Source organism: Oryctolagus cuniculus, chromosome 7, assembly GCF_051225735.1.
Source record: "Oryctolagus cuniculus isolate XC-2025 breed Fujian yellow rabbit chromosome 7, ASM5122573v1, whole genome shotgun sequence".
Classification (NCBI taxonomy): domain Eukaryota; kingdom Metazoa; phylum Chordata; class Mammalia; order Lagomorpha; family Leporidae; genus Oryctolagus; species Oryctolagus cuniculus.
This window is the reverse complement of record NC_142873.1, coordinates 148,050,738-148,065,637: the sequence shown is the minus strand read 5'-3', so window position 1 is coordinate 148,065,637 and position 14,900 is coordinate 148,050,738. Positions and strand designations below refer to the sequence as shown.

At 53.5% G+C, this 14,900-nt stretch overlaps 1 protein-coding gene across 2 annotated transcripts; it reads left to right on the top strand.

Moving 5' to 3' along the window:
• The first annotated feature begins 4,810 nt into the window (after positions 1–4,810).
• RPL11 (ribosomal protein L11) lies at positions 4,811–8,579 on the top strand. Of its 2 annotated transcripts, none has more exons than XM_070079103.2 (6): positions 4,811–4,836; positions 5,472–5,619; positions 6,710–6,816; positions 7,136–7,267; positions 7,982–8,092; positions 8,505–8,579. In XM_070079103.2, the coding sequence occupies exons 1-6, from the start codon at positions 4,831–4,833 to the stop codon at positions 8,532–8,534; spliced, it is 534 nt and encodes a 177-aa protein (XP_069935204.1). In that variant the 5' UTR covers positions 4,811–4,830; the 3' UTR covers positions 8,535–8,579. The 2 variants fall into 2 exon arrangements, with proteins under 2 accessions (XP_069935204.1, XP_008263912.1); XM_008265690.5 differs by having other exon boundaries at positions 5,469–5,619.
• The last annotated feature ends 6,321 nt before the right edge of the window (positions 8,580–14,900 follow it).

Genomic DNA, 14,900 nt, shown 5'->3' with positions numbered 1-14,900 from the left:
TCTCCTTCTCTCTCTCTCTGTAACTCTGACTTCCAAACAAATAAATAAGTATTTTTTTTAAAAAAAGAAGAATACTGCATCACCATCACCGACACCCCAGGTCACTACGACTTCCCCAAGAACAGGACCATGGGCATCTTGCAGGCACTGCCAGGCTTGCCTTGGCTCTACTGTGGGTGAGAGGTAGGGGTCCCAGGCCAACTCCGAGCTGCGGCTTCCTCCCAGGCAGACTGCACTGTGCTGGTCGTGCCAGGTGGTGTAGACGAGTTTGAGGCTGACATCTCCAAGAATGGGCAGCCGTGGGAGCACATGCCGCTGGCACGGAGCAGCTCGCTGTGGCAATCATCAAGATGGACATCGTGGAGCGGGAGCGGGGAGCTGAAGGCCTGGGACAAGACTGGTTACAGCGCCAGTGCTGTGCTCTGTGTGCCCGTCCGGGGCTGGCAGGGGAGCACATTCCGGAACCCACTGGTAAGGCAAGGACTGCCTGCAGCGGGACCGACTAGACAGGATTTCCCCGGAACGTAAGAGAATTTCCTAGTGAAACAAACGATAGGTGTTATTCTGGAGTCTTCTGGCTCCTCTGTCAAGTGCCGTGGACAGTGTGCGCTCTCCAGGCTGAGCAAGGGCTGGCCGGCCAGGCACTGTCCTTGGTGCTGCAGGCACAGCAACCTGGGAGGCACAACGGCGCCCACGGAGTTGGCGGTCTTGGGAGGAATCATCTGATGGGTGTGACACATGCCGAGAAGAAAATCCCCCACGGAGGCCGGCGCCGCGGCTCACTAGGCTAATCCTCCGCCTTGCGGCGCAGGCACACTGGGTTCTAGTACCGGTTGGGGCGCCGGATTCTGTCCCGGTTGCCCCTCTTCCAGGCCAGTCCTCTGCTGTGGCCCGGGAGGGCAGTGGAGGATGGCCCAAGTGCTTGGGCCCTGCACCCCATGGGAGATCAGGAGAAGCACCTGGCTCCTGCCTTCGGATCAGCGCGGTGTGCCGGCTGCAGTGCGCTGGCCGCAGCAGCCATTGGAGGGTGAACCAACGGCAAAGGAAGACCTTTCTCTCTGTCTCTCTCTCTCACTGTCCACACTGCCTGTCAAAAAAAAAAAAAAAAAAAAAAAAAAAAGAAAGAAAGAAAAAGAAAAAAAAAGAAAATCCCCCACGGAGTGTGGAAAGGTTAAATTACAGTTTTAGTTTAAAGCTCCTAACTCACTTTTGTGATTCTAGAAGAAGGCAATGCCTCATTCTTTTTTTTTTTTTTTTAATTTGACAGAGTTGGCAGTGAGAGAGAGACAGAGAGAAACGTCTTCCTTCCATTGGTTCACTCCCCAAATGGCCGCTACAGCCAGAGCTATGCCGATCCAAAGCCAAGAGCCAGGCGCCTCCTCCTGGTCTCCCTTGCAGGTGCAGGTGCTCAAGCACTTGGGCCATCCTCCACTGCCCTCCCGGGCCACAGCAGAGAGCTGGACTGGAAGAGGAGCAACTGGCACTAGAACCTGACGCCTATATGGGATGCTGGCGCTGCAGGTGGAGGATTAACCAAGTGAGCCATGGTGCCGGCCCCAGCAGTGCCTCGTTCTATAAAACAATGAATGTACTGATGAGCTGAGAAGAGTTTGGCTTTATAGATGGGAAAGGATGAAGAGGAGCAGCAGGTTAAGCTATGCTTGGGGCGCTGGCATCCCATATCAGAGTACTGGCTCCATGTCCCGGTTGCTCCATTTCAGATCCAGCTCGCTGCTAATGCGCCCAGGGAAGCAGCAGACGATGACCCCTGTACTTGGGCCCCTGCACCCACATGGGAGACCCACATGGAGTTCCAGGCTCCTGGCTTAGGCTTGGCATAGCCCAGGTTGTTGTGGCCATTTGGGGAGTGAACCAGCAGATCAGAGATCTCTTCTATTTCCCCTCCTTTCTCGGTCACTCTCTTTCAAATAAATAAATATTTTGAAAAATGATTACTAGGGGGCTGGCATTATGACATAGCAAATAAAGCTTCCGCCACTGACACAGGCATCCCATATGGGTGCTGGTTCTTGTCCCAGCTGTTCCAGTTCTGATCCAGCTCTGTGTAAATGACCTGGGAATAGCAGCAGACGATAGTCCAAGTGCATGGGTCCCTGCCATCCATGTGGGAGACCTGGATGGAGCTCCTGGCTCCTGGTTTTGGCCTGGTGCAGCCCCGGCCATTGCAGCCACTTACGATGTGAACCAGTGGATTGAAGATCTCCTTTTCTCTGTCTCTCCCTCTCTCTCTGTAACTCTGCCTTTCAAATAAATAAATAAATAAATAAATAAATACATCTTTTTTAATAAAAAAATCGCACTAGATTTTTCAAAGCCCCCTACTGCTGACCCCTGATCCATACTTCAGTAAGAGTTAGATACTTATAGAAACAATCATTTTCTTCCTCAGGCTACCAATGTTTGAGTCTGTGAGACAGGATGCGCCCTGTGTATCTTCTGTATTAAATATCTCGGGGCTGCTGCTGTGGCGCAGTGGGTTAAAGCCCTGCCTGAAGCACCAGCATCCCATATGGGCACCAATTCGAATCCTGGCTGCTCCTCTTCCAATCCAGCTCTCTGTTATGGCCTGGGAAAGCAGTGGAAGATGGCCCAAGTCCTTGGGCCCCTGCACTCACGTGGGAGACCCAGAAGAAGCTCCTGGCTCCCGGCTTCAGATCAGTGCAGCTCCAGCCATTGCAGCCATGTGGGGAGTGAACCAGCAGATGGAAGACTTCTCTCTCTGTCTCTACCTCTCTCTGTGGCTCTGTCTTTCAAATAAATAAAATAAAAATAAAAAATAAAAAAAAATCTCTGCTGGTCCTCCAGGGAAGATTTTCCTTGCCTAGTTCCTTCTCCCACCCACCAAAGTCTTCCTTGATCCCTGGTCTCTGTCCCCCACCCTTTTGCCTTCTGCAACTTGGAGTCGGGTGAATCCTCCAAAGAGGCAACTGCCAGATTCCCAGTTATGGGATCCACCTGGTGGGTCGGGACGGGCGTGGGGCAGTGCTGGTGCTCAGGGCTGTGGGCGTTGGAGGGGTGGCCGTGCCCCAGTAGGAACACTGTCCCTGTGATCTTCGCTGAGGGCAGCAGGACAGTCGGGAACTCAGGCAAAAAGAGCTGGTGTGAAACGTTCATGCTTTCAACCATTGTAACCAAAGATCTTCAACGTCACTGCCTCACTCTTCTCATGTGAAAAATGGGTCTGATGAGGTCCACTGTGGCTTGGCAGGAGAATTACCATGAGCTGCCATGTACAACTCCAGTTATCATTTATTAGGCAGACAGTTGGCCCAGCGATTAGGACACCTGCAACCCTGGGATTGATTCCAATTCCAGCTTCCTGTCAATGCAGAGTCTGGGAGGGAGCAGCTGATGGCGCAAGTAGTTGGGTCCCTAGGAACTACGTAGGAGACCCCGACTGAGTTCTTGGTTCCCAGGCTCAGTCAGGCCTAGACCTGGCCAATGTGGACTTTCCAAGAGGTTTTTTAAATTTCTTTTTGAAGGGGGGGGCACGAGCTCCCATCTTCTGGTTCACTCCCCAAATGCCTAGAACTATCAAGGCTTGGCCAGGTCAAAGCCAGCAGCCAGTAACTCCACCTGGTCTCCCACTTGGCTAGCAAGGACCCAAGCACCTAAGGCCTCACCACTGCCTCCCAGGGTGAGCATTAAAAGGAAAGTGAATAGGAAGTGAAGGCAGGACTTGATCCCAGGCACGCCGAGAACAAGAGAAGAGGTTGCCCAAGTGGTATTTCTTTTTTTTTTTTAAGATTTATTTGTTGGAGGCCGGCGCCGCGGCTCACTAGGCTAATCCTCCACCTTGTGGCGCTGGCATACCGGGTTCTAGTCCCAGTCGGGGCGCCGGATTCCGTCCCGGTTTCCCCCCTTCCAGGCCAGCTCTCTGCTGTGGCCAGGGAGTGCAGTGGAGGATGGCCCAGGTGCTTGGGACCTGCACCCCACGGGAGACCAGGATAAGTACCTGGCTCCTGCCATCGGATCAGCGCGGTGCGCTGGCCGCAGCTTGCCGGCCGCGGCGGCCATTGGAGGGTGAACCAACGGCAAAGGAAGACCTTTCTCTCTGTCTCTCTCTCTCACTGTCCACTCTGCCTGTCAAAAAAAAAAAAAAAGATTTATTTGTTGGGGCTGGCACTGTGGCATAGCAGGTAAAGTGCCGGCATCCCTTATGGGCTCTGATTTGAGACCTGGCTGCTTCAGTTCTGATCCAGCTCTGCTTTGGCCTGAGAAAGCAGTAGAAGATGACTCAAGTGCTTGGAGCCCTGCACCCATGTGGGAGACCCAGAAGAAGCTCCTGGCTCCTGGCTGCAGGCTGACCCAGACCAGGCCATGGAGGCCACTTGGGGAGTGAACCAGCGGATGGAAGACCTCTCCTCTCTCTCTCTCTCTCTCCTGCATCTCTGCAACTCAGTCTCTAGGCAGCAGAACCCACTACACCACATTGCGGTCCCAGATCATCACTCTTTTAAACCCACCACTGCATTGGAGTTGTGCACAGCTCACATTGTGACAGAATCAATCTGCACAGCTGATTTAACGTGGTCTTGGCAATGTTATCACGCAAGATCCATCTGGTGCGGAGACTGTGCGGGGAGAGAGGGTCAAGGGGGTTCAGTTGTCAAACTGTTTTTGGAAATCCTGGGTCCTGCCTGCAGTTCCAGTACCGTCCGCTAGGGGTAAGGCGGCGCCACAGCGCCGCGCCTCGCCAGACGCGCCTCTCTGCCTCTCCCTCTCGCTAGTTAGCTTGGGACGAGAGCACGCCTCCCGGCCCATAAGGCGCTGGGCCGGAAAACCCGCCCTCTCTTCCTGTTCTCCATCATGGCGGTGAGTAGCTTCGGCCTGCGTTCGCTTGCCTTCATCCGTGTCCATCCATGGCTGGCCGGGCCCGGGGCCACTGCTTTGCTCGCAGCCCGAGGAGCACGGGGCCCACGACGCTGGCCGGGCCGAAACCGGCAGGGCCGTGCGGGCCGAGGCCGCAGACTTGGCTCCTGTCACTGCTGCCCACTTCCTAGGAGCGGGCTTGGAGCGGCCGCCCAGAGGGCTGGCAGGCATGGCCGTGGGCTGGCGCGAGGGCGAGGGGCGCGCCGCGGGCCCCCAGACACGGGGTCTGGGCCGTGCCCCGCAGCCCGGTGCTCGGCAGCCCTGGGTTTCTGCTTAGCGGGGGGCGCTAGCCAGGCCTCTCGCCTCGGGCAGCTTCGAAAGGGGTGGGGGGCGTCGCGTAGCCACGTGTTTCCTCGCCAGTTCTGCGCCCTCCCGCCCTGCCTTTAATCGGCCGTAGAGTGGGGGCGCTTGGTCTCCTGCTTACCGAGCCCCTGGCGGTCGTCCGAGGCGTCTGGGGCTTTAACCCGCGTCGCCTGCGCTGTGTTTGCGGCCACCGTGCGCCCCGGGGTGGAGAGGGACGGACGCTCCCGGGCTGGGCCCGGCCGGGTGCTCAGTGCCGCGCTCCCCTGTTGCAGCAGGACCAAGGTGAGAAGGAGAACCCCATGCGGGAACTTCGCATCCGCAAGCTCTGCCTCAACATCTGTGTGGGCGAGAGTGGAGACAGACTGACCCGGGCGGCCAAGGTGTTGGAGCAGCTCACAGGCCAGACCCCTGTGTTTTCCAAAGGTGAGTGCTGGCGGCCCGGCGCGCCTGGGCGGGCACCCGCATGCCAGTGACAGGCCGGCTCCCCTAGAAGCATCCTGGGAGTTTGTGGTGCCAGAGCACCGTGCTTCACGTGAGCAGGTTCAAGCTCAGAGGAGCCCAGGTCAAGGTTTCCCAAGTAACCAGGATGTTGTGAAAAGGGGTTGGGCCTCGGCGCAGGCACACCGGGTTCTAGTCCCGGTTGGAGCGCCGGATTCTGTCCCGGTTGCCCCTCTTCCAGGCCAGCTCTCTGCTGTGGCCAGGGAGTGCAGTGGAGGATGGCCCAGGTGCTTGGGCCCTGCACCCCATGGGAGACCAGGAAAAGCACCTGGCTCCTGGCTCCTGCCATCGGATCAGCGCGGTGCGGCGGCCATTGGAGGGTGAACCAACGGCAAAGGAAGACCTTTCTCTCTGTCTGTCTCACTGTCCACTCTGCATGTCAAAAAAAAAAAAAAAAGGGTTGGGCCTGATCAGGGGTTAGGGCCTTGTAGGCTGCATTACAGACAGGGCTGTGTACCTACATAGCACGGGTTCCAGTCCCGGCTCCACCACGCCTAGTCTGTTGCTTTGGGCTGTCTCGACCTCAGCTTCTATATTAGTGTGAAGTGGAGAGTGGGACGTGCCTCGTGAGATTGAGGATGGGTTCGTCTGTGAGGTGCAGGATTCGCAGTGCTTGTGTTCTGCCTGTTACAAGCTGTGATCCTGGACGAGTAATTAACCTCAAAGACCCCGTTTGCAAAGTGGGGATAGGAATGCAGTACTGGCAAGGATTAGCTCTTGGTAACATTTTATTGAGACTGCGGTGACAGTGGCCTGACTTGGGAGCCTCTCTGGCCTGTTCTGGCTGTGAACTTGGCGCCCCTGACACTTGGATGTTAGCGTTTTGAGGTCTTGGTTGCTAAAATATGGCTGGATTATTTGGAAGCTTGCTGTGGGTGAAATGGAGCCGTGAGTGGACCTCCGCCTTGGAGAGTGTGGGTGGGTAGTTAAAGGCTCTGGTGGAGATGGTGCTGAGGGACACGGGAGGGCAGTGGGGCCGTGGCAACTCCTGACCCCTTGTTACGCCTGCCTGCAGCCAGGTACACTGTCAGGTCCTTCGGCATCAGGAGGAACGAGAAGATCGCCGTCCACTGCACAGTCCGCGGGGCCAAGGCAGAAGAGATCCTGGAGAAGGGTCTGAAGGTGAGGCCGCACTGTCCTTGGGCGCCCTGCTAGCTTATTGTCCCTTTGATGGGGCTTTCTCTACGCTGAAACTGTCCTCTGGTGGTTCAGAACGTGACCTAGGGGTCCCTTTTGTGCCTCTGCTTTCGTGGGTTTTCCCTGCCCTTCGAAAGTTGGGCAGTTTCAGTGGGAACTGTAGTTGGGGTGTGGTTTGCTGTAGTGGGGGATTAAGGCTGTGTTCCGAGCCAAGTTGCATTGAATTTCATGTTTGCTGTGGGGTGCTAAGTGTTATTTTGGAAGGAACTAAAAATGACAATGAATGTGGTTGTTTTCCCCTCAGGTGCGGGAGTATGAGTTAAGGAAAAATAACTTCTCAGATACTGGAAACTTTGGTTTTGGGATCCAGGAACACATCGATCTGGGAATCAAATATGACCCAAGCATCGGCATCTACGGCCTGGACTTCTACGTGGTATGAATGTGTCACTCGAGGGGAGCCTGGTTTTTGTGTGTGCCATCTTGGTGTTCATGTGTTGGCTTGGAGCTTTGCGTATCGCCTGTGTGTTCTCCCCCTTGGCAGGAAGCGCCTCGCTACGGCAAGTGTAGGGGTTCAGTGTGAGCCTGGTAGACGAGGACCTGGGTGTTGAGAAGTTTACTTACAGTCTAGGACCTGTCGGGCACCAGCATGGCGCCAAGGTGCATGGAGGAAGTGTCCGTCCAGCCAGGGAATGGGAGGGGTGCTGCTTCCTGAGGAGGGGGCTGCTAATACAGATAGAGCCGTGTGCGTTCCTGCCATGTCTTAATCCAAATGTAAAACTAAGTGTTCAGACATGGGAGGAGCAAGATGTATATTAGTGCTTCTCAGAATTATTTTTAAGTTCTCTATAGAGCGCATGTTGGGAAAGATCTTTTGTTACTTTTAAAAAAAGAAAAGTGCTCTGGAGATTGAGCGGTAGTGGAGGGTCCTTGGCACCATTGGAAGTTAGAAAGTTCCAGACTGTGAAACCGATCTGTACTGTGGCGGCGGTGTGTGGCCTGGGGGGCTGGTGACAGTTCTGTCAGTCCGTGGGTCTTGCTTCAGAACCCTCTGGGCAGCCGAGCGACTAGCTCAGGCTCCAGCGTGTGTCTTGTCTGTCCGCTCCTGAGTCCGAGCTGGCCAGGTGACTGTTGGTTATTCCTGGGACAGGTGCTGGGTAGGCCAGGTTTCAGCATCGCAGACAAGAAGCGCAGGACAGGCTGCATTGGGGCCAAACACAGAATCAGCAAAGAGGAGGCCATGCGCTGGTTCCAGCAGAAGGTAACCGTCGTTTATCCCCAGTGGCGGGGTGTGGCATTGGTGAACAGAGTTGGGTTTGGGGGTGCAGAATGTAGCACCCTTTGGTGGGGAGCTTCTTTGAAGATAGGCTGTTTGGGCAGCTTGGCAGATGGGGGCTCCTGGGGTCAGTGGTTTACAAGAACAGCCAGAGCTAGGGCTTCTCCCCGCCTCATCGTGGGCAACTAGAAGGGAGGCTTCAAGGGAGTCCCTTTTTCTTGGGTTGTAGTGCAGCTGAGCAGTGTAGCAGTTGAAGCCAGCCGCCTGTTAAGTCCTGAAACAATGTGGGATTTGGAGCCAAAGTTCATGTATCAGAGTTAAATTTTCAAGTACTAGCCATTGCTGAATTGTTGCTGTTGCTGCTTGTTCTGAAAAAACCAAATCTCTTCTCTTTCAGTATGATGGGATCATCCTTCCTGGCAAATAAATTTCCGTTTCTATCCAAAAGGCCAATAAAATGTTTTCAGTGAAATATGCGGTACGGTTGTGTGTTTCTGTGCGCGGAGCCTGGCCTTACTCGAGTCCTTGGACCTCAAGCCACTTAAAGCTGCGTTGGGAATAGCTGGTAACAGCCCTGCCGCCCCGATGGGATGCCAGGTTTCCTGGCAGCGCCAAGCCCGCCCTGTAGTGCAGCCTGTGCAGTGGCCCCTGTGAGCTGGTTCTAGTGGGGCGGGGGTGGCGGGGGATTGGATTTCAAGCCTTGGGTCAAGGCAGTGCCCGGTGCCCTGCACTCTGGGGCTGTGTTCTCTGGTGGGTTCTTAGCCCTGCTGTGCAGTGAAGGGACACAGACTTTGGTATGATGCTTGCATAGTTTTTGGTTTAACTGTTGAGGCTCGGGTCTGCTGTGAAAGGAAGAGACTTTCTAGGGCTGCTGAGGGACCAGGCTGAGGAGAGGGCAGTCTTTTGAGGCGGATCGTCTGGATTTGATTTCCAGCGCGGCCTTTTCCTGCGTCACCTTGAATAAGTTAGTAATAGACCCCAGTTTGCTTCTCTACGAGAGCAGTGAAAATAGCAGCGTCCCTCAGAATGTTACGTGGCTTGATGGCTCGTGCGGTGCTTAGGCTAGTGCCTTGCTCAGTGCAGGGGCGGGGTATTTTGTCTGTGTGTGTCCGGATCTAAGAAACGTTAGCTTTGGCGTGAAGATGGAATTTTTGTGCCTGTGGTGATTTTCTAGATGAGTGAAACAATGACGTTCAGAAGCCACCACTTCTCTGACTAACCCAGTAGTTGGACATTGATTGATTTTTGGTTTTGGGTTTAAATTTTGAACACATGTTAATTCATCTCAATAATGTACTCATTTGGGACTGAGTTCAGCTGTTCTCTGGCCACACTGTTAAATGTTTTAAGATTTATTTTATTTGTTTGAAAGGATTACAGACAGGTAGAGAAGGAGAGGTCTTCCATTGGCTCGTCCAGGAGCCAGGAGCTTTCTTCAGGCCTCCCATGTGGGTGCAGGTGCCCAAGGATTTGGCCCATCCTCCGTTGCTTTCCCAAGTGCATTAGCAGGAAGCTGTACTGGAAGTGGAGCAGCCAGTGCCCATATGGGATGCTGGCCTGGGGCTTTAACCTGCTGTGGCACAGTGGGTTAATGCCCTGGCCTGAAGCACCCATCCCATATGGGCACTGGCTGCTCTACTTCTGATCCAGCTGTCAGCTATGGCCTGGGAAAGCAGTAGAAGATGGCCCAAGTCCTTGGGCCCCTGCACCTGCATGGGAGACCCAGAAGAAGCTCCTGGCTTCGGATTGGCACAGCTCTGGCCGTTGTGGCAAATTGGGGAGTGAACCATCGGACAGAAGACCTCTCTCTGTGTAACTGACTTTCAAATAAATCTTGTTTTAAAAAATGGTTTTCTAATTTGCTGTCTTTGTGGGTGTTCTAAAACCTGGAGATTACTCTGTGTATCTTTTTGGTTTGCTAATGGAAACATGACCATATCCAGTTGGCTCAAGGAGAGGATTGTACAGTGTGTTGTTGTAAGTTGCACGCAAGTGTCATTCATTCCTCAGTCTTTAGCATAGGGCTAGGGCTACTGCTTCATAAATGAATGAGAAATCTACAGCTGGAATAAACCTGAAGACATAATCGGTGCAATATCATTTTTATGCTATAAACCTGCCTCTTTGAATGGACCTGTGTTTTCTACTTGTTCCGTTGACTTCTCATTTAAAAAAAGAAAATAGGACTTCTGGGCTCCTGACCCTGGCAGAAGCCCTGTTGGGAGCTCAGAGCTCTAACTAATGCCAGGCTGTCTAACTGGCAGTAAGGTTTTGTCAGGAGAGTGTCTGGGGTACTGGGGCAAGTGGGGACATGTCAGAGCCAGTGTAGAGCAGCTGGTGGCAGGATGCTCGCCCCTGTTCTGGTTAGGAGCTTAAGTTCAAATGCATGTCCCACTGGGGTCTAAAGCGTTGTTTGTGGTTGAGCTTGTAGCCAGTGGGTTGAGAGGGTCACCTGGGAGTTTGTGAAACTTGGCCACACCTCAGCCTACTGAACAAGAATCTGCCTTTTAGCAAGAACCAGACAGTACATGCACGTACTATAAAGTAGTAATACCAGTACGGGGGAGGGGAGGGGGCATGATCTCCAAAGAGATTTTAATAAATTTAGTTAAAAAGTTGTTGCCTTGTGGTTATTTTCCCCATTTTGGAAGTGGAGCACTGTTCAGTGGCCCTCTGCCTCAGTGAGTGTCTGGTATCCCTAGCGCACATCTCTGTCCAGTACCAGGCCCAGAAGTACTGCCTGGCTAAAGGAATGTCCTGGGGCAGAGCTCTTGAGCTGGAGCATGACTGCCCAGCCCTGAAACTGGACTGCTGTGGGGTCAGTGTCAGACACTGCTGTTCAGGATAATCCCGCAGGAGCCAGTAAGTAACTGCGGCGGGGATGTGGGCAGGAGGTCCTTGCTGTTGGAGCAAGCCAGTAGGAGGGAGTGGATCAGGTCAGACTAGTGGAGCCAGGGCACAGTCAGCACACCATGGGGCAGAAGCTGAGAGACTTCCTGTATTGTCCCTGACTGCTGACACGTTATAGGCAGTGATGAGAGAACAGACCTGGGTGGAAGCAGTCTACGATTTATTTGAAAGGTGAGTTACAGAGAGGGAAAGCTCTTTCCAAATGGTTGCAACAGCAGGAGCTGAGCCGATCAGGAGCCAGGAACTTCTTCCCGGGCTCCCACATAGGTACAGGGGCCCAAGCACTCGGGCCATCTTCCACAGGCCACAGCAGAGAGCTGGATCAGAAGTGGAGCAGCCAGGACACAAACGCACCCATGTGGGATGCTGGCGCTGCAGGCGGAGGCTTAACCCACTGCGCCCCTGCGCTGGCCCCAGGGCTTCTTGAAGTGTGAATGTGTGTGCACACGACTGAGTCGGTCCGCAGGGGTTGTCTAGGTTAGGTAACTAGTAAAGGACGCATGCTTTTCAATGCTGAGGTCAGGCCCTCCGCCCATTGGAAATAGTGCAGGGGCCCTGGGCTGTTTTTTTGCTTTCTGCAGTTTATTTTCCCATGGTCAGCACATGATGCAATATTTTTATAATTGTTCTAGTTTACTGGCTATGGTTCCGGGCGTCCACTGAGGGTTTTAGAAATGTATGCTGTGTGCATGAGGAGGGTTTACCATAAATGGCAAACATGGGCCACGTCATTAACCTTTTAACATAAGAGGAAATGGTGGTTCGGAGCTATGCCTTTCTTTTGAACAAGCGTGGTGTGTCTTTACAGTGGCTACCTGCTATTCCATCGTAGGAGTGTGTAGGTCATGCCCGTGCAGCTGTCAGTGAATGTCAGGAACATTGTTTTCATAGCAGGGTCTCTGCTCGGACTCTGTCCAGTAAGTACCCATAAGGTCCTTGTGAGGTGTCTTAGCGCCGTTAGATGGTGCAGCGTAGCGGAAGGAATACTAGGCAGGACGAGGTCATCCACTTCCGAATATTTCCCCTGCTAGTAGGACCTCAGGCAGAGGCAAGTGGTGTGGACAGTGGCGGCCTCTGCCTTTTATCTTCTCATTTTTGTGCTTTTTGCCTTTTCCTGCCATGTACCTTCCCACTAGTCCTGATTGGTTCAATTCAGCATGAATGTCTAAGGTGCTACAGTCTACTGGTGGGTGAAGTTCCTAATAAGTAGGCTGCCGGCGGGGCCCGAGTCCTAGAGGGTTAAGGCCCAGGCCGTCTTGGTGAGTGGCTAGGTCAGGGCCCAGAAACCACCCGTAAGTAATTCTGAGCTTCCAGCCCAGCCACTGGGGAGCAAGCTGTGCCTGGGGGTGCAGAGCCACTTCCAGAGCAACTTGTTATGGAAACCGCCGCGAGGTTGTCAGAGGGAGTCCGGCATGAGGCACTGGGGGCTCCAGGCGTGACTTGACAGTACAGGCGCAGGTGGCTTGCTTCTAAAAATCTGTGAACAGAAACGGTGGTTGTAATGGTCCCAGTTCAGTCACGAAGACTTGGCTTTAGGATGTTATGTAATTATAGTTCTCACTATTGGTAGAATTTTAAAGTTTTACTTGAGAGACCAAGAATTCACTACTTTGCGTCTACTCCCCAGATGCCTGCAGCAGCTAGGGCTGAAGCTGGGAGCTGGGAACCTGCTAATCATCCGCCTTATACCAGGTTTCTCAGGTGAATGGGATGGATCCGAGTACTGAAACCATCACCTGCTGCCTCCCACGGTACACATCAGGAAGCTGGATCAGAATGGCACTGGGACTCAAATCCAGGCTCTCCATTCTGGGGTGTGGGTGGTGTTAAATGGCTGCCCTTCAGTGGAGATTTTTATTTTTAATTTTCTAAGGATTTATTTTATTTTGAAAGTCACTGTTAGAGGGAGAGACACAGCCCCCGTATGCTCTGCCAACACATTCCTGAAGACAGCACAAAGCAAGGCTACCAAAAGGTGGAAGTGGTCTGGTCAAAGCTAAAGCTCACCAACCAGTCAAGAACAAAGGTCACAGTGACAGTTTTCTTGGCGATGCCCATGGCATTTTGCTTCTTGACTTTCTGGAGAGCCAAAGATTGATGATGTCTGCTTATTAGGAGAGTATTTTTGGGAAAAGTTAGCTGGGGCCAGCTGCCTGCAACACCAGATCCCGTATGGGCACAGGTTTGAGTCCATATTGATCCAGCTGCCTGCTAACGTGCCTAGGAAAGCCGCGGAAGATGCCCAAGGCCCAGAGGGAGCTCCAGGCTCCAGCCTCGATTGTTGCAGCCATTTGGGGAGTGAACCAGCGGATGGGAGATCTCTGTGTTTCCTCTGTCACTGTGCCTTTCAAAAGACCAGAAAACAAAACCCAAGCTTTAGCAGGAGAACCCCAGGGGAAGTTCCCCGTGAGACTCCTCCCTAGCAGTGTCCCTGCCCGTTGCTCGGCAGACAAGGGTGGTTTTCAGTGGGACGTCGTCGGGTGTCCACCTTACAGCCCCGGTCTGGCACCTTCTGCCTTATTTTTGTTTCCTAACCTTTAAACCCTCTTTAAAGCGCACCCGTATTTCTTCAGTTAATAATGTAAGAAAAGACTGCGTTGATGTGAGATCCCCAGCACTCCCTGTTCTCTGGGGATGGGCTGAATGGCTGACATCGCTGCTTATCAAGGTTTCTTGAACTTAGTGGAGTTTATGTTAGGGAATAAGTTTGTTTAATTTTTATTGCCTAATTTTTTTTTCCACTAATGCTGGCCATAACCTGTTATGGATTTTGATCCACAGGTTGAAAACAGCTGCCCTGCAGTGTACTGGGTCCAGTTTTGCTTTCTGTTTCTTCTTCCAGTTTGAGAGACAGAGATAGTGCCTACCGTGGGTTCACTCTGATGCTTGCAGTGGCGAGGGCCAAAGGTGGCGGCTAGGAAGTGAATCCAGGTCTCACGTGTGGGTGGTAGGAACCCAGTTACTTGAGCCATCACCCCGGCCTCCCAGGTCTTCATTGGAAGGAAGCTGGAGTTGGGAGCCAGAGCCAGAAATCGAGCCCAGGTGCTCCGGGGAGGCGTGTGGCATCCTGACTGCTTGGTCAGGCACTTGAGCTCCCGGATCACGCTGCAAGCAGAGGCAGAGCTTCTGAGTTAGAGGATCCAGCACTCGCTACTCACTGATGTTTGCACGACACCTGGCTGGTTACCGGAGACCTACCTGAGACGTTTGTTTTAAATACAGGCAGATTCCAGGCCCAGACCCCAGAGAGGTGGGAGCGGAACGTGGGGACGTATGATTTAGTGACTTCCTGGGTGGGACCTGTGCACAGCCAGGCGCAGGAGTTCTGGGACGCAGCTCTCTCGGTGAGGCCAGCCAGAGTGGCCGGAGGCTGCAGCTGCCGGCCGGCGTGTGGGGAGCAGGGTTTCCCCACCCCCTTCAGATGACTCCGGAAATGCTGTTGTTTGCCTGACACTTTGTTTAAACGTCACAAAATAAACTTTACAGGTTTGACAAGTTTACTTGGTTACTTTCTAGTATACTAGAAGTCATTTATTCAGTGCCTGCTGTGTGCTGGGTACAGCAGTGAATGAAGACTAAGACCCCTGTCTACAAGGAACTTGCATCGTAGTGAAGAGAGACGATACACAGTACACAAGTACATTACAGAGCATGTGAGATGGTGTAAGCTGTGGGAAGCCCTCACCCAGAGCATGAGATGAAGGAGGGGAGAGCTGGGAGAGGGGATGGCTAGAGCAAGAGCCTTGGGCAGAGGCGCAGGTGGCACAGAGCCCAGTACAGCCGGGCAGAGGGAAGAGGATCAGGTCAGAGACGAGGGGAGCAGCTGGCGCGGGGCTCTGTGGGCCGTTGCAAAGGCCGGCCCTGGCACGAGCACAAATCCCTG

Excerpts from the sequence above, each read along its gene's own strand:
- RPL11 (XM_008265690.5), top strand. Across the intron at positions 7,268-7,981 it reads ACGGCCTGGACTTCTACGTG|GTGCTGGGTAGGCCAGGTTT; the intron begins GTATGAATGTGT and ends TTCCTGGGACAG. Across the intron at positions 8,093-8,504 it reads TGCGCTGGTTCCAGCAGAAG|TATGATGGGATCATCCTTCC; the intron begins GTAACCGTCGTT and ends CTTCTCTTTCAG.